This window comes from Doryrhamphus excisus, linkage group LG14 (genome assembly GCF_037039965.1).
Source record: "Doryrhamphus excisus strain RoL-2023G ecotype Guam linkage group LG14, RoL_Dexc_Guam_v1.1, whole genome shotgun sequence".
In the NCBI taxonomy this organism is placed as follows: Eukaryota; Metazoa; Chordata; class Actinopteri; order Syngnathiformes; family Syngnathidae; genus Doryrhamphus; species Doryrhamphus excisus.
Genome location: NC_136370.1, coordinates 17,839,525 through 17,864,204, shown reverse-complemented (window position 1 = coordinate 17,864,204; position 24,680 = coordinate 17,839,525). Strand labels below are relative to the sequence as shown.

At 38.9% G+C, this 24,680-nt stretch overlaps 2 protein-coding genes across 3 annotated transcripts; both read left to right on the top strand.

The window, feature by feature from the left end:
- Positions 1-2,591: 2,591 nt before the first annotated feature.
- On the top strand, positions 2,592-3,717 carry LOC131140357 (cell division control protein 42 homolog). The gene is made up of 3 exons (XM_058090692.2): positions 2,592-2,961; positions 3,030-3,088; positions 3,164-3,717. Exons 1-3 carry the CDS (start codon positions 2,646-2,648, stop codon positions 3,608-3,610), a joined length of 822 nt encoding a protein of 273 aa, XP_057946675.2. The 5' UTR covers positions 2,592-2,645; the 3' UTR covers positions 3,611-3,717.
- Positions 3,718-7,060: 3,343 nt separating this feature from the next.
- LOC131140530 (zinc finger FYVE domain-containing protein 1-like) lies at positions 7,061-24,290 on the top strand. 2 transcript variants are annotated; one of them, XM_058091038.2, is made up of 12 exons: positions 7,061-7,172; positions 7,812-8,327; positions 8,403-8,907; positions 10,499-10,713; positions 10,797-10,903; positions 11,000-11,108; positions 12,274-12,371; positions 14,272-14,389; positions 15,479-15,649; positions 15,887-16,067; positions 17,259-17,363; positions 22,637-24,290. In XM_058091038.2, exons 2-12 carry the CDS (start codon positions 7,824-7,826, stop codon positions 22,867-22,869), a joined length of 2,346 nt encoding a protein of 781 aa, XP_057947021.2. In that variant the 5' UTR covers positions 7,061-7,172; positions 7,812-7,823; the 3' UTR covers positions 22,870-24,290. The 2 variants fall into 2 exon arrangements, with proteins under 2 accessions (XP_057947021.2, XP_057947020.2); XM_058091037.2 differs by having other exon boundaries at positions 7,064-8,327.
- Positions 24,291-24,680: the final 390 nt, after the last annotated feature.

The window sequence follows — 24,680 nt, the reverse complement described above, 5'->3', positions numbered from 1 at the left end:
ACACATATAGACAAACAACCATTCACACTCACATTTATACCTATGGACAATTTGGAGTCGCTAATTAACCTAGCATGTTTTTGGAATGTGGGAGGAAATCGGAGTACCCGGAGAGGTCTGCACAGTAACCACTCGACCGCCGTGCAGCCCCTAATCAACAGTATTAACAGTTATTTAACCTTTAAAATGAACATGAATGAAACTTCACAATTTTACCCAATTAGCAATTAGCATTGTTAGCATCGTGGGAGGAAACCGGAGTACCCGGAAAACAACCATTCACACTCACACTCATTTGGAGTCGCTAATTAACCTAGCATGTTTTTGGAATGTGGGAGGAAACCGGAGTACCCGGAGAAAACCCACGCATGCCGAGTGTGGCCGAGGGTGGAATTGAACCCATGCTATCAACCCAAATGTTGATTTTCATAGCGTTTCACGGTTCTTCTGACCTGCCTCTTCGTCAGAGCGCCACTCAGCTGTAGTGTTTTTGCATCCTTGTTAAAACATTGTTGCAGTCGTTCATTCATTTTCTACCGCTTATCCTCACGAGGGTCGCTAGGGTGCTGGAGCCTATCCCAGTTGTCTTTGGGGCGAGAAGCAGGGTACACCCTGGACTGGTGGCCAGCCAATCACAGGGCACATATAGACAAACAACCATTCACACTCACATTCATACCTATGGACAATTTGTAGTCGCTAATTAACCTAGCATGTTTATGGAATGTGGGAGGAAACCGGAGTACCCGGAGAAAACCCACGCAGAACCTGGGGTGACAAAGCCTTCTCCATCACTGCCCCCCACCCTCTGGAACTCTTTGCCCCATTCACTCCGTGCTTGCCCTGACCTTCCCAGTTTCAAAAAAACAACAAAAAACCCACTGACCCAATTTTCATTATGCTAAATGTTGATTTTCATAGCGTTTCACGGTTCTTCTGACCTGCCTCTTTGTCAGAGCGCCACTCAGCTGTAGTGTTTTTGCATCCTTGTTAAAACATTGTTGCAGTCGTTCATTCATTTTCTACCGCTTATCCTCACGAGGGTCGCTCGGGTGCTGGAGCCTATCCCAGCTGTCTTCGGGGCGAGAGGCGGGGTACACTCTGGACTGGTGGCCAGCCAATCACAGGGCACATATAGACAAACAACCATTCACACTCACATTCATACCAATGGACAATTTGGAGTTGCTAATTAACCTAACATGTTTTTGGAATGAATGTGGGAGGAAATCGGAGTACCCGGAGAAAACCCATGCATGCCGAGTGTGGCTGAGGGTGGAATTGTACCCGGAGAGGTCTGCACGATAACCACTCGACCGCCATGCAGCCCCTAATCAACAATATTAACAGTTATTTAACCTTTAAAATGAACACTCGTATCAATTTCATTACTTTTGAAGACATAGCATATAGCTTTGTTTAGTTTTTTATTTTCCTGCTTTTAGTATAAGTTTGATTTTTTTTTTAGGTTTGTTTGATTCCATGATAAATAAGGGTTTACATTTTTTGAAAAATATGTTTACATTTTTTTTTTAGAATCAAATTCAGAAGTTGTTTTATTGCCAGGTATGATCATACACATACTAGGAACTCCCTCGTTTATCACGATTAAATCGGTTCCAGACTGGACCTTGATAAGTGAATTTCTGCAAAGTAGGGTTCCTTTTTTATAAATGCCATATTTTGGTAGTTAGAACACAGAAAACCTATTTACAATACGGAATATTGACGTAAAGGTGAATACTAAAATTAGCATTCTTTAGCATTAGCGTTCTTTCTGCGTGGAAAATGGCTGCCAAGCACGATATGTTTTATTTGTGGATGTGTGCATTTTCTTTGTTGTGCCAGTGTATGCAGTGCAAAGTAGTACTTCTGCTACTACTACTTCTACTACTACTGCTACTACTAGTTGAAAACAGTAGTACATATAGCACTTACCTTGTTTGTTAAAGGAACAAGAAGAGGCAATGTAATGGACAGTGCCCAATATATACCGTGTATGTATTAAAACAATATTGTTCTGTATTTTACAGTTTGTATTTACATTTTATGTAATCATTATACTGACTTCACTTATTTAAATTAATTTTTTAAACATACATAAACTGTAAATATACAATATATTTGTGCGCGTGTGTCCCCTTTTACTTCTTCCCCACTTCCTGGTTGAGCTTCCGGGTGTTATTCCGGTCTAAAAAAAAAGTTGTTTGTGATACAAAAATAACTTCAAAGCGTGCACTGATTGATTATGAATATTCTACAATATAATTATACTATAATATTTGCTGGTTCTTATGACTTGGGTGTATCTTTTAATATTACAGTACGCTACAAGCTAATGTGTACACGGTGTCTGTAAACAAGAGCAATACTGACATCTATGGGCCAAAACTGGTATACCCTTGTTGAGCATTAGCAGCAATTACGGTATTTAAAATCAGATTCATTTAATATAATAATAATGTTTTTTAGCTATTATTTATCCATGCAAATAAATCCTCATGGGAATTAAATTTTCATTTATTTCATTTATTTTATTTATTGTCAGTGGGAGTATGTGGGCGTGACTACGCAAATCACCATCAAACGGAAGTGGACAATGCTGGGGATCACTCACATCTGATTGGACGCTTTTGTTCTTTCAAATGGAGGTGTCCCTCTCCCTGTTTTGTCACCAAGGGCCCCCCCACATGGAGAGGTTACAGTACAGTAATGTGACCCCCTTTTGTGTGGACTTTGAGTGGAGCGCTGAAGGTGATGTGTGGAATATAAGACAACCAGAAAAAAAAAAAAACATGGCACAGGCTCCTCAGAGGCATGAGAAGCTTAGCTGGACCAGGGAAGAGTTGAGCTGCCTCCTTGTCGGTGATGGAGCCGTGGGGAAGACCAGCATGATCATCAGTTACATCTTCAATGGATACAACAGCGAGTACAGGCAAACTGCTTTTGACGTGTTTACTGGTAAGACGAGCATTTTAGGGATTCAAACTCCAGGCTGCAACGTACTGATTTGAGTTATTCATTACTAGGATTGGTTCATGTGAATGGAGTCCAAACACGGCTAAAATTGATCGATACAGCTGGACAGGTAAATATTCCTAATGTATTTAAGATAAGTACTCTGTATGTAGTACTAATATGTGTTTATTATCGTTGTAAACAGGAGGAGTTTGGACATCTTCGCTCTCTGTGCTATGCCCACGTGGACGTCTTCATACTGTGCTTCAGTCTCGTCAATCCCGTCTCGTTTGACAACATCAATTCCAAATGGATACCGCAGATCCGCGCAAGGAACCCGACTTCGCCTATCATTCTAGTGGGGACCCAGTCCGATCTTCTCCACAACGTGGACGTCCTCATTCACCTGGACCAGCGTTGTTCCAAACCGGTGGGGTCGCATCAAGCCAAGAGGCTGGCACGACGAATCCGAGCTTATAATTACATCGAGTGTTCGGCTCTGACACAACATCACCTCAAAGAGGTCTTTGACTGCGCTATTTTTGCTGCCATGAAGAAGCACAATTGTGTAAAAAGTAAAAAGCTGAGTTTGGTTCGATGCTTTAAGACATTTTGTGAAAGTGGATGGAGGAAAATGTTGAAACTGATGTGAGATGATTGGAGATTTTACATGATTTGAATTTTTCTTGTTTTCTTAAACGTCTGTTTTTGTTTGTCGTTATTTGTGTGCGTGTGTCTAAGTCTATAATAAATACTCTAAAGCAGAAAATATGGAGTTTTTCTGCCCTAAGTAGCTAAAAATGACACTTTGGCATGTTTGTGGAAATTTTCTGAATTATTCTTTATAGCAGGGGTCTCAAACTGAATTTACTTGGGGGCCACTGGGGACTGGGCCGCATCAGGTTTTCCAAAAAAAACAAAAAACACATTTATTAAAAACAAAAAAATTTAAAAAATTTTGCTTTGGTTACAATTTTCTACAAGAAAAGCTCTGATAAAATATTCCACTGTTCTCAAATATCTTACTTTTTATTTTTCTACACAAAATAAGATGAAAAATAAACAAACAAATCAAGAATAAAGAAAATCAATCAATCAGTAATAAATAAATATAATAATAATAATAAAACAGCAAATAATTAAAAATAAAAAAAACACATATAGTTGGTGGGTAGACAAATTATTTTTTTTCAAAATAAAATGAACAAAGCATTATTAGAGCCCTGTAGACATGACAAAACACGACTATAGTCACATTTATACTCTTTTTATTTACAACATATTGCGCAACTGCAGGGTCTTGAGACACATGCTAACTCGCAAACTAGAGAGCTATACCGACCTAAACGGTAGCCTTCAAGTTATTTCCTTTCAACTTAAATAGCCAAAAACTTACCACTTCCACACGGATAGGGAGGATAACTATTAACAGTTATTTCACCTTTAACATGAACATTAATCAAATGTAATAATTTTTTCTGGGTACATGATACCATACAGCATCCATATCAAACATTAAACTTTCATATCAAGGCGGGGGGCCTCAAACTAGTGTCCTGCGGGCCACATTTGGCCCGCGGGCCGCATGTTTGATTAAAATTGCGCTTCCTGATTTGAATTTGACATGAAAATACTGTAGTGGAAGACGGTGTCAGTGAAGAAATTGGAGGGAAAAACAGCACCAAGTGTTATTTGGAACAAATGGTCACCTGCTGATTCTTTGAAGTGCTAGTTTACAAGACAAAGGGCATTTAAAGCCATCCTCCGCCTGAAAGATTATGTCAGGACAAGTCCTCCAAACACGGTTAACCCTTTATAGGCTACTCACGGAAAAGCTTCCAAATCTGAACATACAGTACTGCGTTTTGTTTTAGTCAATTTTGTCATTCTTATTATCCTATTTAATTTAAAGTGTGACTTTGTCATTATTTATATTACATTGTTATTTATAGCTGTATAGAAAGCATCCACCAGCATATATATATATATATAAACAAACTACACAAAAATGGCTATTACCTTCATTGATAGTTGAGAGTGTATTGTTACATTATGGTAATGGTAATGGTAATGGTTTTATTTCATTTGAACATGCATCAGATTACAATTGAATGCATCCCATAATCAGTTCACAGTTCCACATGTCCAAAAGGAGTAGGAAGAAGCAAAGCTTATTAAATCCTACCCCTCCATCTGGTACTTTTACAATCAGTAACTGTTACTTTTGTTCACTTCCTGCTTTCCTAATATAGTTTGAGTTTTTTTTGTTTTTTTTTTACAAATGTATACATTTTATTTTGATATTTTATATTATTATTTTATATTATTATAAATTATTATTATTATAAAAAAATTATATATATATATATTTTTTTATTATTATTTATTTTATTTTTGTTTATTTTTGGTGATATGAGCATCCAATGCCATAATGGGTACCATAGTAAGTGTCAATATAGTGATATATATAGCACATCATGACTGGTTGAAGACTCTTCATCCTTGTATTTAGCAAACATCAACTGCTTGTATTGTTTCTTGAATTGGCTCATCGTTGTGCATTGTTTGAGGTCCTTACTCAATCCATTCCATAGTTTGATTCCACATACTGAAATGCTATGGCTAGCATAACGTAGTCCTAGCATAGAAGTGTTTCAAATTTACTTCTTCCCTGAGATCATATTTCTCCTCTCTTGTAGAGAAGTATTGGATGACATTTTTAGCTAATTGGTTATTTTTAGCCTTATGCATTATTTTAGCTTTTTGAAGATGAACTATATCAGCAAGTTGAAGTATTTGTGATTTTAGAAATAAGGAGTTAGTATGTTCTCTGTAGGCGCCATTATGAATTATCCTTACTGACCTTTTTTTTGCAGTACATTTAGCGAGTGAAGATTGCTTTTATAGTTATTAGCCCATATTTCCACACAATAAGTAAGATACGATAGAACCAGAGAGCAATAAAGAGTGTGGAGTGATTTCTGATTGAGAACAAATTTTTGCTTTGTTCAATATTGAAATATTTCTGCCCACCTTATGTTGTATATTTGTAAGATGAGGTTAACAGCTCATATTTTCATCTATTGTGATACACAGAAATTTATTTTCGTTCACCCTTTCAATGTCTACACCGTCTATTTGTATTTGCTGACACGTGTCCTTTCTGCTGTTATCAAATAGCATGATTTTAGTTTTATTTAAGTTCAAGGACAATCTATTATCATCAAACCATCTTTTTAGTGTGACCGTTTCTTCTCTGACCTTTCTTATGATTTTGTCTGTATTCCCTCCAGAACAAAAAGCAGTGGTATCATCCGTTTTGAAGCTTTGACGATTGCTAAGAATAGTTAGACTTTGAAATCTTCACAGGAAATAATGATACATTTATAGCTCATCAAAGGGCTTTAGCGGCGTTAATTTTGTTCATGACTCCCATTATGTGACCATTCATTATCATAATAGTAGTTCAATGTTCTATATTATTATTATATAATGTTATATAATGTTATATATTATTATTATTTATTTATTTATTATTATTTCTATGTTCTATAGTTTCTCTATCCAGTGAAATGTTGCAAGAATGTGTTTCTTAATAACTTACTAACTTAATTACTTAACAAAATACGTTCATTACAATTTATTATCTTCGATAATAATTTTACTCCATTGTCAAGTACTGTATAACCTGCAGTATTTTTGTATTATTTTAATTTAATTATTATTTTTGACATTTTTATATATCAACTTAAAATAATTCCACCTAAGGAAATGGAGGACCAGGTAAGGATATCATAAACAGTAAACAGAGTCTATTGTCAAGTATTGTATAAACTGTAGTATTTTTTTATTATTTTTATTTAATTATTATTTTTGACATTTTTATTTATAAACATAAAATAATTCCACCTACAGAAATGGAGGACCAGATAAGGACATCATAAATAGTAAACAGAGTCAGTTTAAAAAAATAAAACGAGACCGATAAATAAAATGTACAGTATTTAGTATAGAAACGCCCTATTGGGCCATTCCCCTAAGTTGAACTACATTTCCCATGATGCATCAGCACCCAGCTTCCGCTGCCCCTGTGAGTGAAAATAATCTGATCAGCTGATCTGACCTGGCAACAAAACGTAGCTAGTGATATCTGTTAGGGAGGGGACTCAAGAACGAAAACAATGACACTGCTAGGACGGATTTAAACCAACAAGGTACGATTTTAAAGACTTTTAAAGCAAGGATTCCCCTCCCGGATTCAAGCGTCCGCGACTATCTAAGCTATTTTCTGACATTGGCTGTCTGTAGCTTTGTTGATGTTTTTTTTTTTAGTGTATGTTGCTAGCTGCTCATTTGGGTGCTTGGGAGCTGTTTGTTCAATAATTATTATTTAGCAAATAAGAGAGAGCCGCTAGCTTTAAAGAAAGCATTCTTTGTTTGAATGCTAAATATTATCTGTCGTGCTAGCTAGCCGGCGAGCTATTATTATTATTATTGTTAAGGGCCAGTTTTTTAGCTAGCTTGTTGTTAGCATTATTTGCACATTCATCATTCAGAAATAGCTAGTCGTGTCGTGTCGCTTGTGGCCACATATACATATTTTTTTAATGTTATTTTTGAGCGTAATGTCTATTTTTTAATTGCTGAATTTTCGATACGAACAAGTTAATAGTTAGAGGTGTATTCTTTGTTGTTTACTGGTTTACACATAAACCAGTAACCCCAAGTCACAATGCAGCTAATTTAAGTTAAGTTTAGTCAGTATTATCACAGGTTTTTGGCATTGGAAGCTTAGTTGGAAATTGCTGGTGCTATATAGTCAAAGCATTTTCCAATAAGCTTCATATTTTAAGTTGACAGAAACGATGAGTGGGCATGGCTCATCTTCAGAAAAGGGAGTCAACACAAGTCTGACATGTCAAGAGAGTTACGCCTGCGGTGGCTCCGAAGAAGCCGCCTTTGAATGTGAAGATTGTAAGACATTGCAGTGTCTTCGCTGTGACCTGGAACTTCACAGTCAGGAGCGACTCAAGAACCACGAGCGACTCCAGATAAACCCGGGTCACGTCCCTTACTGTGACAACTGCAAAGCGGGCGACAACGGCAAGCGTAACAGGTCCATGGTACGCTGCCAGAACTGCAAAGTCAACTTGTGTCAAGAGTGTCAAAAACGCACACACAGCGGAGGAAATAAGAAGAAACACCAGCTCACGCCGTATCTTCTGTCGACAAAACAATCCGAAGTCGGGATTGTACAAGCGTCCGGTCAGCCTGCCGTCCAAAAACTCGATGAAGCTAAGTCACGCAGAGCAAAACTGTTGGAAAGTGTGTGCAGTTTCCTTCTGGTTGACGAAAATGAGGAAATGCAGGTAACCTCTGCAGAAGCAAAACTTCACTGACTTAAATAAAGTCTCAATTAACACGGTTTTCATTTTCTGCCTCAGATAAAAGACGAAACCGCATTTGTGAAGAAGCTAACCTGCTTGCCGAGCCAGCTCTTGAAGGTGGTGTCAATCTTCGGGAACACCGGAGAGGGAAAATCTCACACCCTCAACCACACCTTCTTCATGGGCAGGGAAGTGTTCAAGACGTCTCCGACACAAGAGTCCTGCACAGTCGGCGTGTGGGCCGCTTTCGACCCGTTCCATAATGTGGTGGTTATAGATACTGAGGGGCTTTTGGGTAACAGTTCCAAACAAGGCCAGAGGACGCGTCTCTTGCTCAAGGTGCTCGCCATCTCAGACCTCATCATCTACCGCACCCATGCGGACCGTCTCCACGATGACCTCTTTAAATTTCTCGGGGACGCCTCGGAGGCTTACTTGAAGCATTTCACCAAGGAACTGAAGGCCACCACGGCCCGCTGCGGTCTGGATGTTCCTCTCTCTACTTTGGGCCCCGCTGTGGTCATCTTCCATGAAACTGTCCACACTAAGCTGCTTGGTACAGGTATGAATTATTGTAGCATATCTAGCTATCTTCTTTTATCTCATCAACAATTACTGGTCAAAGTGTGTTTCCATCATTATCACGATTACTGCACTTTGTTCGACGCTTGAACGCATCACAGTTATGTGCTGTGACATGCAAGTATGAAACCTATAAATAACTTATACTTAATACCCTTGCAACTTTAAATTGGTAGCGGTACCTAGGCTAATCATACGTAAATATAGTGGTAAAAATTATCATTATTATTGTTATTAATTATTACTTTACAAAAAAATAGTAATAATGTACAGCAAGACATCATTGCTTCAAAAATGGAGTTTGCAACAATTGGTTGTTGATGATAAAACTTTAAAATACTTTACTTAAAAAATTTGAAATACTCATTTAAAAACATTATCTACATACATCAAAATACAAACAACCATTACAATAAAATACAATGCAAACAAGCTGGTCATCGGTTTGAGCACAGACCTAAAACCTTTGCTTTTTAATGCACAACACTAGACACACACAAACTAAAAAGCACGTCTAAAAACCTCAAGGTAGGGCTTAACAAGAAAAAAAAATAATAAAAAAAAATAAAAATGCGTTTATTAAAAACAGAAAAATATACAAACTTTTTCAGTGCTTTGGTTTCGATTTTCTACAATACTACTACTATTTTTCTGCACAAAATAAGGTGAAAAATAAATAAACAAATCAAGAATAAATAAAATCAATCAGTAATAAATATAATAATAATAATAATAATAAAACGGCAAATAATGAAAACTTAAGAAACCACATATAGTTGGTGGGTAGACAAATTATTTTTTTCAGATTAAAATGAACAAAGCATTATTAGAGCCCTGTAGACATGACAAAACACGACTATAGTCACATTTATACTCTTTTTATTTACAACATATTGCGCAACTGCAGGGTCTTGAGACACATGCTAACTCGCAAACTAGAGAGCTAGCGACCTAAACGGTAGCCTTCAAGTTATTTCCTTTAAACTTAAATCGCCAACAACTTCAACTTACCACTTCCACACGGATAGGGAGGATAACTATTAACAGTTATTTAACCTTTAACATGAACATTAATCAAACGTAGTAATTTTTTCTGGGTACATGATACCATACAGCATCCATATCAAACATTAAACTTTCATATCAAGGCGGGGGCCTCCAACTAGTGTCCTGCGGGCCATATTTGGCCCGCGGGCCACATGTTTGAGACCCCTGCTTTAAATCTACTTCCTGAAGCTGTACTTGAAGCATCATGAAAAATACAGTTTTAGTTGTTAAAAAAAATCAAAAAAATGATAGAAAGGCTGAAAAATTTGCACATAACATTCTCCGACATATATTTGTCTCATTAGTATTTATGCATTACTTGCTGGTAGATTCTAGTGAAAGTGTGAACAGTGGAAAAAGCCTTGCTTGACCCTTGACCTACCCTTCTATGCTTCTAGAAAAAAGGAAATATGTGATGCTGCTAATAGACAAGACTATGATAATAACATTTGTGTCTGACCGTCATTTAACCAAAATATAATTACTGAACTCTTAAAAACTTTTCCACTGTGTTTTTGTTTCAGATAAGTCGCACGAATCAGTGGACAGGCTGCTATTGGAGCGTTTCAAAAAGGTCTCCCGCTTCCCAGAGGCCTTCAGTTCTGTACAGTACTGGGGCACGCAGACTCTAACCCCGCCCACTGACTTCTGCGGCCTGCAGAATAAACTGGAACAGCTCCTGGACAACAATGCCACACGTTCTCCACGCACCCCTGTGGTTATCTTTAAAGCCCTGCTGGTAGGAAGGACTGAGCCACACGTATTAAATCAACACCTTTTAGTAGTTTTATACTGTGTTGTGATGTTTTTTTCTCTTTATAGGCATTAAGTGAGCGTTTTAGTGGGGAAATCGGAGACGAGTTGGTAGCTCACAGTTGCTTCTTCCCCGATGAGTACTTCACTTGCTCCGGATTGTGCCTCAGTTGCGGGTCAGTGTTTTTCCTAAATTCCATCGCCGCCCACTCTTAGAGCCTCCTGTTGTGAGGACTTGTTTAACATTCTGACCTGTGCTGTTACAATCGTAGATCTGGTTGCAAGAACAGCATGAATCACCTCGGAGAAGGAGTCTGCCATGAGGCAAAGCATCGTTGTCGCTATTCCGCTCAGTATGATAATCGGATTTATACCTGCAAGGTAAGCACAGTGGCTTGTCGACCTCACTTCTATGCCTTATTTTTTCAATATGGAGAATATAAAATATGGAGTTTTTCTGCCCTAAGTAGCTAAAAATGACACTTTGGAATGTTTGTGGGAATTTTCTGAATGATTCTTTATAGCAGGGGTCTCAAACTCAATTTACTTGGGGGCCACTGGAGCTCGGGTCTGAGTGAGACTGGGCCTCATCAGGTTTAAAAAAAAAAAAAACAAGCATAAAAACGCATTTATTAAAAACTATTTTTTTTTTTTAAAACTTCACTTTGGTTCCAATTTTCTTCAAGAAAAGCTCTGATAAAACATTCCACTGTTCTCAAATATCTTACTTTTTATTTTTCTACACAAAATAAGATGAAAAATATATAAACAAATCAAGAATAAAGAAAATCAATCAGTAATAAATAAATAAATATAATAATAATAATAAAAAACAGCAAGTAATAAAAACTTAAGAAACCATTAAAATGAACAAAGCATTATTAGAGCCCTGTAGACATGACAAAACACAACTATAGTCACATTTATACTCCTTTTATTTACAACATATTGCGCAACTGCAGGGTCTTGAGACACATGCTAACTCGCAAACTAGAGAGCTAGCGACCTAAACGATAGTCTTCAAGTTATTTCCTTTAAACTTAAATAACCAAAAACCACTTCCACACGGATAGGGAGGATAACTATTAACATTAACATGAACATTAATCAAAACGTAATAATTTTTTCTGGGTACATGATACCATACAGCATCCATATCAAACTTGCGCGGGTCGCACTAACATTAAACTTTCATATCAAGGCGGGGGCCTCAAACTAGTATGCCGCGTGTTTGAGACCCCTGCTTTATAGGGTTGAGGTCATGGCTCCCAAGTTCTTCTACACAAAACTGATCCAAACATGCCTTTATGATTATGCTTTGTGAGCTGGGGCCAAGACTTTTGCCCATATAATAATAATAATACATTTTATTTATATAGCGCTTTTCAAAATACTCAAAGACACTTTACAGAAAAATTTAGTTGAATAAAAACAAGTAAACAGAGTAAAAGATACGTATATATATATATAGTGTAACGCATGTCACCATTTCTTTATCATTAGCTAGTCAAAGATGACTCCAAAATGTCTTATTGTGTCATATCAGGCTTGTTATGAAGGTGGAAAAGAAGTGATTGTCATCCCAAAGACCTCAGCCTCCTCTGACTCTCCTTGGATGGGCCTTGCCAAATACGCCTGGTCTGGGTGAGTACCGAGAGGGTCGGACCGAAACAATCTTGGGTCATAGCTTATAGTAACTTCACACTGCTTCATTTGACATCATCTTAAGTGACCTTAAAGCATATTTCCCCATAAACACACAATAAGAGCACCTTGACCTTTAGCTCACAGGTAACACTTGTAACCAGTAGTCCAACAAGTACTGTATTTATGATCAGATTTTGAGCAATTTGCGAACCGTTGAGCTTGTGATTGTTCGGGTTATAGTACATAATTTTTGAAGTACATTTGAACATTTGCAATAAAAAAATTATGCTGAATTGCATTGATTAGTTCCAGCTGCTGTAGCTGCTATAAGCTTATAATTGACGTCACGTCAATCGCTCAACCCTCAGAAGAGCATGGGTGTCCACAGTGCGGCCCAGGGTCAATAACTGACATGGTGACGTAACACAAAGATTGCCTTTTCTATTATATTTCTCTTTACAAAATAATACCGTGCAGCCCCTAATCAACAGTATTAACAGTTACTTAACCTTTAAAATGAACATGAATGAAACTTCATAATTTTACCCAATTAGCGAGTTAGCATTGTTAGCATCGGGGCCTCAAATTAGCGTCCCGCGGGCCGCGAGTTTGTGACCACTGATTTAGACATTAAAGGGGACCAATTATGCTCATTTTCGGCCCTGTGTGTTAAGTTGTAGAGCAACAATTTGGAGTCGGCAATTAACCTAGCATGTGGGAGGAAACCGGACTACCCGGACAGGTCTGCGCGCTAACCACTTGTCCACCGTGCAGCCCCTAATCACCAGTATTAACAGTTATTTAACCTTTAAAATTAACATGAATGAAACTTCATAATTTTACCCAATTAGCAAGTTATCATTGTTAGCATCGGGGCCTCAAACTAGCGTCCCGCGGGCCGTGAGTTTGAGACCACTGATTTAGACATTAAAGGGGAGCGATTATGCTCATTTTCGGCCCTTTGTATTAAGTAATAGAGCAACAATTTGGAGTCGGCAATTAACCTAGCATGTTTTTGGAATGTGGGAGGAAACCGGAGTACCCGGAGAGGTCTGCGCGCTAACCACTCGACCGCCGTGCAGCCCCTAATCAACAGTATTAACAGTTATTTAACCTTTAAAATGAACATGAATGAAACTTCATCATTTTACCCAATTAGCAAGTTAGCATTGTTAGCATCGGGGCCTCAAACTAGCGTCCCGCGGGCCGTGAGTTTGAGACCACTGATTTAGACATTAAAGGGGAGCGATTATGCTCATTTTCGGCCCTTTGTATTAAGTAATAGAGCAACAATTTGGAGTCGGCAATTAACCTAGCATGTTTTTGGAATGTGGGAGGAAACCGGAGTACCCGGAGAGGTCTGCGCGCTAACCACTCGACCGCCGTGCAGCCCCTAATCAACAGTATTAACAGTTATTTAACCTTCAAAATGAACATGAATGAAACTTCATAATTTTACCCAATTAGCAATTAGCATTGTTAGCATAGGGGCCTCAAACTAGCATCCCGCGGGCCGCGAGTTTGAGACCACTGATTTAGACATTAAAGGGGACCGATTATGCTCATTTTCGGTCCTTTGTATTAAGTTGTAGAGCAACAATTTGGAGTCGACAATTAACCTAGCATGTTTTTGGAATGTGGGAGGAAACCGGAGTACCCGGAGAACATGCAAACTCCACACATAGCCAAGGGTGGTATTGAGGTCTGCGCGCTAACCACTCGACCACCGTGCAACCAAAATAAAAACATTTACATTCAAAAACGGCACAATTTTACATTATCCGCCAGCAGTTTTCATGTTTCATTTGAAAAATCATTGCAACAATCCACTCAAAAGTTCTCTTACTCTACCAAAAACTGTTTTTTTTTACACATATATTTTTGTGTGTATTTTCAGGTATGTTATCGAATGTCCCAACTGTGGAGTGATCTATCGGAGCCGTCAGTATTGGTACGGGAACCAGGACCCAGTGGATACAGTAGTCCGAACCGAGATCCAGCATGTTTGGCCTGGGGTAAGAAGTGATGTTCTTCCGTATATCCTCAAATAGCATCCTCTGCTCCAATAGACAGTCAACTGGCAGATGGATGGTCCTCTGAAATAAAAGGATGCTGCAAATAGGTAGTAATAATAATAATAATAATAATAATAATAATAATAATAATAATACAGGCAGTTAGGCGGTACAGCTTGATTACACTTTGATTTAGTTAGTGGCTCTACTGCAGCTGTGCAGACTTGACATGGGATATTCCCATGACCTCAATAAATATTGTGAAAAAAACAAAGCTTCCATTCATCATACATGACGTGCAGAAAACTAAGCATTACTTCCATGTCTAATTTCTGTGTATTGTATAGTTGGTGAGAACCAAGAATAAAAAAAAAACACGCAACTAGAAAGTGCTAATGTCTGACCAATAAACAGAATGTCAAGCATTTTTCCAAATAAATGGACACCCTACTTCAGTAAAGTCTCGTTATATCGATATTGTCGGGAGTCGGAAAAAATATCGATATAACCGGACTGTCGATATATCCGATCCTGCGCCGAACTGCATTAAAAGTGGGCAATAATGCACTCGACATTGTTCTATAGTATAGAACAATGTTCTGTTGCAGGCATGTGTTTGGCCAGCTATGTGGGGCGGGTTGAGCATGACCTGTGAACCAGGAAGTGCGGGAATCGGTGTGTGTGCTGTGCTCTGGTGGTGGAAGTGTGAAAAATAAAGTTGACTGGAAGCAGCCGTTCACCGTGTTCTTTTTTGGTATTGAAATCCTTAAGCAAAGATTGATTTAAGCTGCTTTTGTATCGATATAAGCAGACCAAATTGGCTGGCGGGAGATGAAAAGGGCATCGTAGTAACCGGATTATCATAATAACCGGGTATCATACTAACGGAACTAATTATATGATAAAAGACTAGAAATTTGCCGGGAAATGAAAATAGTATCGTAATAAGCAGTACTTCGATATAACCGATATCGATATAACGAGACTTTACTGTATTTGAGGAATTACGGTATTTATTAAAGCTTTAATTGCTAGTTTGCATTAGCTTGCTTCATTTTGTAGTAATCATAAAATATCTGTGTTGTGCAGTCTGAGGGCTTTTTAAAGGACAACAGCAATGCAGCACAGCGTCTTTTGGATGGAGTCAACATGGTGGCCCAGTCCGTGTCAGAGCTCAGCGTCAAGCCTGCCAAGGCCGTCACCTCCTGGCTGACGGATCAAATCGCGCCAGCCTACTGGAAGCCCAACTCTCTTATCTTGGTGAGTGACACGTAACAGCCCCCGCCCCCTTCTTGCCACACGACACCAACAACCTTAGTCAACACTTCTTCGTGTCCTGGGGGATGTTTACAATCTGCGGTGCTCCTTGCCTGTTACACAACCTTTATGTGCTGCACACAAGATAGCATGTGGACATTATGTCCCCTTTTTCCTAATCGATGTTGGCCAGTAACATGTTGTTCTTGCTGTGTTTTTTTTTTTTTTTTCTGATATAAGATGTGCCATAAGTGTCAAGCGGTCTTCCAGGAGAATGATACCAAGCATCACTGCCGTGCCTGCGGGGAGGGCTTCTGTGATGGCTGCTCTTCCAAAGCCGCCCCGGTCCCCGAACGGGGTTGGGGTCTTGCCCCTGTCAGAGTGTGCGATGTGTGCTTTGAGCAGAGAGCTTCACATGCAGGTATACATCATATATACCAGTGATTTTCAACCACTGTGCCGCGGCACACTAGTGTACCTTGAGAAACAGTCAGGCGTGGCGTGAGGAATTATCCAATATCACTTTTTATAATTAACATTTATTAATCATCATTTGCAAATATTATGTCAATAAGCCATTATGTCAATAGTGTCAATGGACCCAAATATTCCAATTGCATTTGGTTTATTTGCTAAAAAAACAGAAAGAATTGAACAGGGATGGAATATTCCTTTAACCAATCCGATTGAGGTATCTTGTACCCGCTCAAACGGAAAGTTGTCAGACTGCGTTCTTTTTCTTCGTGGTGTTTTTCTTCTTCTGTTGTTTATTGGCGGTTGGCAAGCAGCTTTCGTATGCATTAGCGCCATCTGTGGAACAGAATCTAAACCCTTCTATACTTTATTCATAAGTCCAGTTTTATTTAAAAACAAAATCTATATCTATATAAAACATGTCCTGAGTTTAATTATAAAATATTAGTAAGATTGAATTTGATCTTTTCCTGTTTAAATTTATCCCGGGTGCGTTCTTTCAGTGCATGCTCAGATATGACGTAACACTCAGATTCCAGACGTTCTTCACTTTTAAAAATGGAGGCCAGCAATCGGCACTGGACTAAGCAAAGTTGGTTTTGGATTCAAACTAAATTTCAAGACTGGACAGACGAAAAACTGGCAATACGGAGTTATTCCAACAAGTGAAAGAATAACTTTGGGAAGTCGGTATCACGTGATGTTGATGTTTACGTTTTACTGGGCATGCCCTATTGACTATTCTGGTTGATTTTCACGAACGCATGTAGACAAGAGATTGGAATATTCCTTTCTATGGATACCATTGTTTCCCGAAAGGTGATTCGGAAAGAGAAAAAGTGGTGATGTAAAAACGTGGCTACTGTGGAGTGTCTGTGGTGTAAAGACTAGCATAGCAATGTAATATTGGTCCGTGTGGCAACACCTATCTTGTTCCTCCGGCACGTGTGAGGTCGTGGTGACATTTTGTAACATTTTTGGTTAGTGGTGTGCCACAAGATTTTTCCAATGCAAAGAAAATGTGCCGTGGCTCAAAAAAAGTAGAAAAACACTGATCTATACGTCACATGTCTCCATTGTTGTTGTTTTTATTAAGACTTACAGTTGTCATGAAATTAAAAAAAAACTCTCAATGCAGAGCATGACGAGGAAGAGGAGGAAGGTGGAACTCTTGCCAGAAAGGTCGGAGAGGCGGTGACCAACACCATAGGGGTTGTAGTGACCGCTATTGACATCCCGCTGGGTGAGTGTTGCCCCCAAGCAAAAACTAAAGAGGATTGTTGTGTAACAGGAGTAAGTGACTCGGTACAAACATTGGCCCATGAATGCATTGCCCTCTGGTGGCTGAGGCGTATCATTTTTACACTTGGACACCAGTGTTCATTCAAGAAATATACCCTTAAAATGTCAAATTTCATATAAATATAATGTCAAGTTAATCAACAAACCCTGGTGAAAACATAAAAACATTTGATGGTGGCTCAATGGCTCAATTTAATATTCAGCTCTGCCATTTATTGCCATGGTGAGATGCAGCAGATGTCCAATTGCTCACATCATTTCCTTTTAAGGGCCCTCATTTTAAAGTTACTCTTGTTGTACATAATTTAAATGTCATTTGTACTGGTTGGCGCGCAGGCCTCACAGCTAGGAAACCCGAGTTCAATTCCACCCTCGGTGTGAAGTTTGCATGTTCTCCCCGTGCATAATAATAAATAATAATAATAATACATTTTATTTGTATAGCGCTTTTCAGTTGACTAAAAACAAGTAAACAGAGTAAAAGATACGTTAAAATACAACATTCATTGGTTTATACACAGTTAAAACATGAGTAAAAGCGGGGCACAGCAGTCAGGTATAAAAAGTTCATTCATTCATTCATTTGGGTGCTGGAGCCTATCCCAGCTGTCTTTGGGCGCGAGGCAGGGTACACCCTGGACTGGTGGCCAGCCAATCACAGGGCACATATAGACAAACAACCATTCACACTCACATTCATACCTATGGACAATTTGGAGTCGCTAATTAACCTAGCATGTTTTTGGAATGTGGGAGGAAACCGGAGTACCCGGAGAAAACCCACGCATGCACGAGGGAGAACATGCAAACTCCACGCAGAGAGATGGCCGAGGGTGGAATTGAACCCTAACCACTCGACCACCGTGCCGCCGGTATAAAAAGTTATTAGACATTAAAAACAGATTTAAAAAGGTGGGTTTTTAGTTGTTTTTTGAAACTGGGAAGGTCAGGGCAAGCACGGAGTAAATGGGGCAAAGAGTTCCAGAGGGTGGGGGGCAGCGATGGAGAAGGCTTTGTCACCCCAGGTTCTGCGTGGGTTTTCTCCGGGTACTCCGGTTTCCTCCCACATTCCAAAAAACATGCTAGGTTAATTAGCGACTCCAAATTGTTGCTTTACAACTTAATACAAAGGGGCCGAAAATGAGCATAATCGGTCCCCTTTAATGTCTAAATCAGTGGTCTCAAACTTGCGGCCCGCGGGACGCTAGTTTGAGGCCGAGATGCTAACAATGCTAACTTGCTAATTGGGTAAAATTATTAAGTTTCATTCATGTTCATTTTAAAGGTTAAATAACTGTTAATACTGTTGATTAGGGGCTGCACGACTGTCGAGTGGTTAGCGCGCAGGCCTCACAGCTAGGAAACCGAAGTTCAATACCACCTCGGAGTTTGCATGTTCTCCCCGTGCATGCGTGAGGCAGGAAATACATGGAAACATAGCTGGAATAGGTGCATATTCTGGAAGACAGAGAAAGCTTTCTGTGCGGGTTTCATTCATGTTCATTTTAAAGGTTAAATAACTGTTAATACTGTTGATTAGGGGCTGCACGGCGGTCGAGTGGTTAGCGCGCAGACCTCTCCGGGTACTCCGGTTTCCTCCAACATTCCAAAAAAAACATGCTAGGTTAATTAGCGACTCCAAATTGTCCATAGGTATGAATGTGAGTGTGAATGGTTGTTTGTCTATATGTGCCCTGTGATTGGCTGGCCACCAGTCCAGGGTGTACCCCGCCTCTCGCCCCAAGACAGCTGGGATAGGCTCCAGCACCCCCGCGACCTTCGTGAGGATAAGCAGTAGAAAATGAATGAATTAATGAATTTTCTCGAGGAGTGGTTAGAATGCAGACCTCACAGCTAGGAGACCTGGGTTCAATTCCACCCTCGGCCACACTCTGCATGCGTGGGTTTTCTCCGGGTACTGCGGTTTCCTCCCACATTCCAAAAACATGCTAGGTTAATTAGCGACTCCAAATTGTCCATAGGTATGAATGTGAGTGTGAATGGTTGTTTGACTTCCTTTATTGTAATTGCACAATAACACAGCAGTGAAATTGCCAACGAAATATAGTTGCCCGGCTCCCATATAATACCAGAGACAACAGAAGATAAATAATAATAATAATAATGATAATGTGGGCTGCGCAGACCTCAAAGCTAGGAGACCAGGGTTCAATTCCACCCTCAGCCATCTCTGTGTGGAGTTTGCATGTTCTCCCCGTGCATGCGTCGGTTTTCTCCGGGTACTCCGGTTTCCTCCCACATTCCAAAAACATGCTAGGTTAATTAGCGACTCCAAATTGTCCATAGGTATGAATGTGAGTGTGAATGGTTGTTTGTCTATATGTGCCCTGTGATTGGCTGGCCACCAGTCCAGGGTGTACCCCGCCTCTCGCCCCAAGACAGCTGGGATAGGCTCCATACATTATTACACACAGATGTGTTTTCTGAGAAAACAATTTCCAATTTTTGTAGAATAAACAATAAATACATAAAAAAAAGATCTGGACCAAAAATCTTATTTTATTATCTAATATCTAATTTTATTGTTGTGTTATTGTGCAATTACAATAAAGGAAGTCTATCTACTACTACTACTATCTACTGTACCGGATCTCATATTGGAGTGTGCAGGTGTTTGTACAGCTACCATGCTAGCTCCATAGAAAAAAGTATGGCTAATAATAATAAATAATATTTATTCATGATATGCGTTTTCATGACAACGGGTTGTGATTAGATGATGATGATGTAAAAATGAGAAGCTCACCGACTTGGCCGCAATTGTGAAATATAATTTTTACAATGTCAGTTTTATGGACCCACCTAGGCCACTTCAAGGAGAGCGCTACATTATCGCTAACAGCGTCTGACTTGCTTGGATTGTTATATCAACAAGCCTGTAAGTTCACACCTCCAAAGCCAACACGTCTGGAAAGACGAGGTTTCGAATGAAGAACTGAAATGTGACAAGAATTAACAACGGAGTTGAGCATTCCAGACTTGCAACGCCTAGTGTTTTTTCCCCATTCCCTTTGGAGCGAGCCAGCTGTCACACATACTACAGAGGATATGTGGACGATCCCTCACCAGATGGAGCGTGCCTGATCAAGGCGAGACTCATCATGAGAGTGGGATGCGTTCAATAAACAGTCGAGAATGATCGACATTTTTGTAAGGAACTGAATAGCATCCACGGCAATTATTAGAAGCAGAATTTTAACATTTAACAGATATTTTAGATAATTTTATGCTTTCAGCTTTGTGAGAACATTTTAGGGACGGTCCCTTTTATATTCCGAGTTGACAAAGCAAGCTTGTATTTGGAAGAACTTTAGAGTCCCGACCTCGTTTCCGTCATATTTTATGATAGACTATGGAAGACATTTACACAAGGCTCTTTTACAGTTTTTCTCGATTGTTTAAACCAGGGGTCTCAAACTCAATTTACTTGGGGGCCACTGGAGCTAGGGGTCTGGGCAAGGCTGGGCCGCATCAGGTTTTCAAAAAAAAAAAACCCCAAAAAAAACGCATTTATTAAAAACAGAAAAATATACAAACTTTTTCAATGCTTTGGTTCCGATTTTCTACAATAAAAGCTCTGATAAAACATTCCACTGTTCTCAAATATCTTAATTTTGATTTTTCTGCACAAAATAAGATGAAAAATAAATAAATAAAATCAATCAATCAGTAATAAATAAATATAATAATAATAATAAAAACTTAAGAAACCACATATAGTTGGTGGGTAGACAAATGATTTTTTTCAGATTAAAATGAACAAAGCATTATTAGAGCCCTGTAGACATGACAAAACACGACTATAGTCACATTTATACTCTTTTTATTTACAACATATTGCGCAACTGCAGGGTCTTGAGACACATGCTAACTCGCAAACTAGAGAGCTATAGCGACCTAAACGGTAGCCTTCAAGTTATTTCCTTTAATAGCCAAAATAGCCAAAAAAAATACCACTTCCACACGGATAGGGAGGATAACTATTAACAGTTATTTAACCTTTAACATGAACATTAATCAAACGTAATAATTTTTTCTGGGTACATGATACCATACAGCATCCATATCAAACTTGCGCGGGCCGCAACTAACATTAAACTTTCATATCAAGGCGGGGGCCTCAAAGTAGTGTCCTGCGGGCCACATTTGGCCCACGGGCCGCATGTTTGAGACCCCTGCTGTAGACTATTGTCAAACAAACTCTTCCGTGTCGTGTTTCCTGTTGTGTTCATCGCTAGCAAACAGCTAACAACTGTGACTCTGAACTCTGTATATTGGCAAGGGCAAGGCTGGGTCGCATCAGGTCCCCCCCCCCCCCCCCCCAAAAAAAAAACGCATTTATTAAAAACAGAAAAATATACAAACTTTTTCAGTGCTTTGGTTACGATTTTCTACAATAAAAGCTCTGATAAAACATTCCACTGTTCTCAAATATCTTAATTTTTTTTTTCTGCACAAAATAAGATGAAAAATAAATAAACAAATCAAGAATAAAGAAAATCAATCAGTAATAAATAAATATCATAATAATAATAAAACGGCAAATAATAAAAACTTAAGAAACCACATATAGTTGGTGGGTAGACAAATTATTTTTTTCAGATTAAAATGAACAAAGCATTATTAGAGCCCTGTAGACATGACAAAACACGACTATAGTCACATTTATACTCTTTTTATTTACAACATATTGCGCAACTGCAGGGTCTTGAGACACATGCTAACTCGCAAACTAGAGAGCTATAGCGACCTAAACGGTAGCCTTGAAGTTATTTCCTTTAAACTTCGTCAAAAACTTACCACTTCCACACGGATAGGGAGGATAACTATTAACAGTTATTTAACCTTTAACATGAACATTAATCAAACGTAATAATTTTTTCTGGGTACATGATACCATACAGCATCCATATCAAACGTGCGCGAGCCGCAACTAACATTAAACTTTCATATCAAGGCGGGGGCCTCAAAGTAGTGTCCTGCGGGCCACATTTGGCCCGCGGGCCGCGTGTTTGAGACCGACGGTTTAAACACATTTTCTGAAAGGATGCCTCATATTCTCAGAACTCTACACACAAATCCAAACAACACTCACACACGACACACTGACGTCACAGTCAGCAATGTTTGTGTGTGGAAACTCGTGCACACGTGTATCTGTATTCATGTATCAATATTGTGTCCTCCTTCAAGGCCTGGTGAAAGACGCCGCCCGTCCCGCCTACTGGGTCCCCGACCAGGACATCCTCTCCTGCCACAACTGCCGGCGTGAATTCACTGCCAAGCTCTCCAAGCACCACTGCCGCGCCTGCGGCCAAGGAGTCTGCGACGACTGCTCCCCGGAACGTCGACCGGTGCCATCCCGCGGCTGGGACCACCCGGTGCGCGTTTGCACCAGCTGCGACCAAAAAGCAGGAGAACTTTAACACAAGACGACCTTCCTTCCTCAGAATACTCAAAAAGAACAGAACGGCCGGCTCTCTTGTCGTATACCTCTCAACAGTTCTATAACGGTATCTGCGGACAGGAAGTTGTTAGCTACTGTACATATACGTAGAGGACACTTAGCAAATTTGGAAATGGAGAGTTCCCGTGGCCTTTTGTCGAACAGCCAGAATCTGTGAGTTACTTGACTAGAGAGTGTAATGTAATCTGCATTTCCACTCTTTATTATTCAACCTGAATATCTTGTTCACACAAATCCTTAATTGTATGTCAAATAAGCCTGATGAGCTATTTTTCTACTATGAGTAAATATTAAAAAAAAAAAATGTATCATTTAAAGAATACTAGCGTTATTAGCCGTTCTTATATTGTTTCTCTAATGTACGTGTTAACGGCCAGATAATGTTTATGAATTAAGCGCAGGTTAGATTGCATGCTGAGCTGCAACATTTGAGTTTTTTTTTTGCACTACGCCTTTTTCTAGGCTGTTGCTTAATATGGCCTAAAACCAGATGTCCATATTTATCAGCAGCGTAAGGTTTTCTCGATTATCTGAGGGTGCCAAAATCATTCAGGTCACTGTGTCTGTGCTGGTATGAAATGATATTTTACCATATTGTTGTGGTTGTATGAAGACAGAATACTGTTAGCAGCTTGGAAATTGTATATATGTTTTTGCAATTGATGAGGACAAAAAAAAAAGTATGACAGTGTGAGAGATCATTTTGGCATTTTTTTTTTTTGTTTAGTGATTATTCACTGAATGACTTTACCATCAGGCAGGGTGCATGTTGCACTTGTTTTGTTTTTGTTAATGTTTATGACAGATTTTTTATCTCGAATCCACAGTCTTATGTATTGCCTCTGACAAAGTCCCACGCGGTCATAATGTTGCATTTTTTTTTGTCTTGTTTGTGTTTATCATTTTCACATAATTTACTGTAAACCATTTCAAATTATGTAGTGACTTTTCTTTTTCCGTATTAAGCGACTGAACTATGTCATGTTTTAAATGTATGTCATACACAATTAGCTTTAACTGAAAGGCTTTTAAGGTGCAAAAAAAAATATCTGTCAAGCCTTTATTTTATGATGCAAGTTGTTTTATTCGGTTTAGTTGTGTGGTTTGGGAAGATTTAATATGTGTGTGTGTCAGTCTCAAAATAGATTTGTCAAAATATTGCATCACACACACATCTGATACAATGTTACACATGATTGAATAGGGAATATCACATTGATGGTGTCCATTCCTATTAAACAAGGTGTGCAATCTGTATTCTGTGGGGTTTTGTAAACATATCTGCTACATATACAGTATATTGTACTTCATTTTGGAAGTACATTTGAAACTATTGTGAGGATACAGTAATTTCAAAAGATAATATTCAGTCAATTGCCGTTGTATTGCTCATGTGTGATTTTGGACATGTGTCAAGCCACTAACTGCAGGAAAAGATAGTGTTTATGCCTCTTTTCTCTCAACAGATAAAGTAAGGAAAATAATTTCCTTAGAGCTTATTGATGATGACAATAAATAATTAATTATTATTTGGCTAAATAATTAAACAGCTTCCATGTTACTACTCTGCGCCATTGCGTGATTTAGAAACGATAAAAAAATATATACTTTATATTAATCAGAAATTAATGGCTGTAAACTATGGATTTGTGTTGCTCAGTTAGTTGTGTATAAAATATAACGTGAACGAAAACCCTTTAAAAATTATTTTGACAGTTTACCCCTGAAACCACGCCCCATCCGCACATAACCGCGCGCCGATTGGTGGAT

Coding starts and splice junctions, on each gene's coding strand:
- LOC131140530 (XM_058091038.2), top strand. CDS start 7,824: ATGAGTGGGCATGGCTCATCTTCAGAAAAGGGAGTCAACACAAGTCTG. Junction 8,908..10,498: donor CACTAAGCTGCTTGGTACAG/GTATGAATTATT, acceptor TTTTTGTTTCAG/ATAAGTCGCACGAATCAGTG. Junction 16,068..17,258: donor GCAGAGAGCTTCACATGCAG/GTATACATCATA, acceptor CTCTCAATGCAG/AGCATGACGAGGAAGAGGAG.
- LOC131140357 (XM_058090692.2), top strand. CDS start 2,646: ATGGAGGTGTCCCTCTCCCTGTTTTGTCACCAAGGGCCCCCCCACATG. Junction 2,962..3,029: donor TGCTTTTGACGTGTTTACTG/GTAAGACGAGCA, acceptor ATTCATTACTAG/GATTGGTTCATGTGAATGGA. Junction 3,089..3,163: donor TGATCGATACAGCTGGACAG/GTAAATATTCCT, acceptor CGTTGTAAACAG/GAGGAGTTTGGACATCTTCG.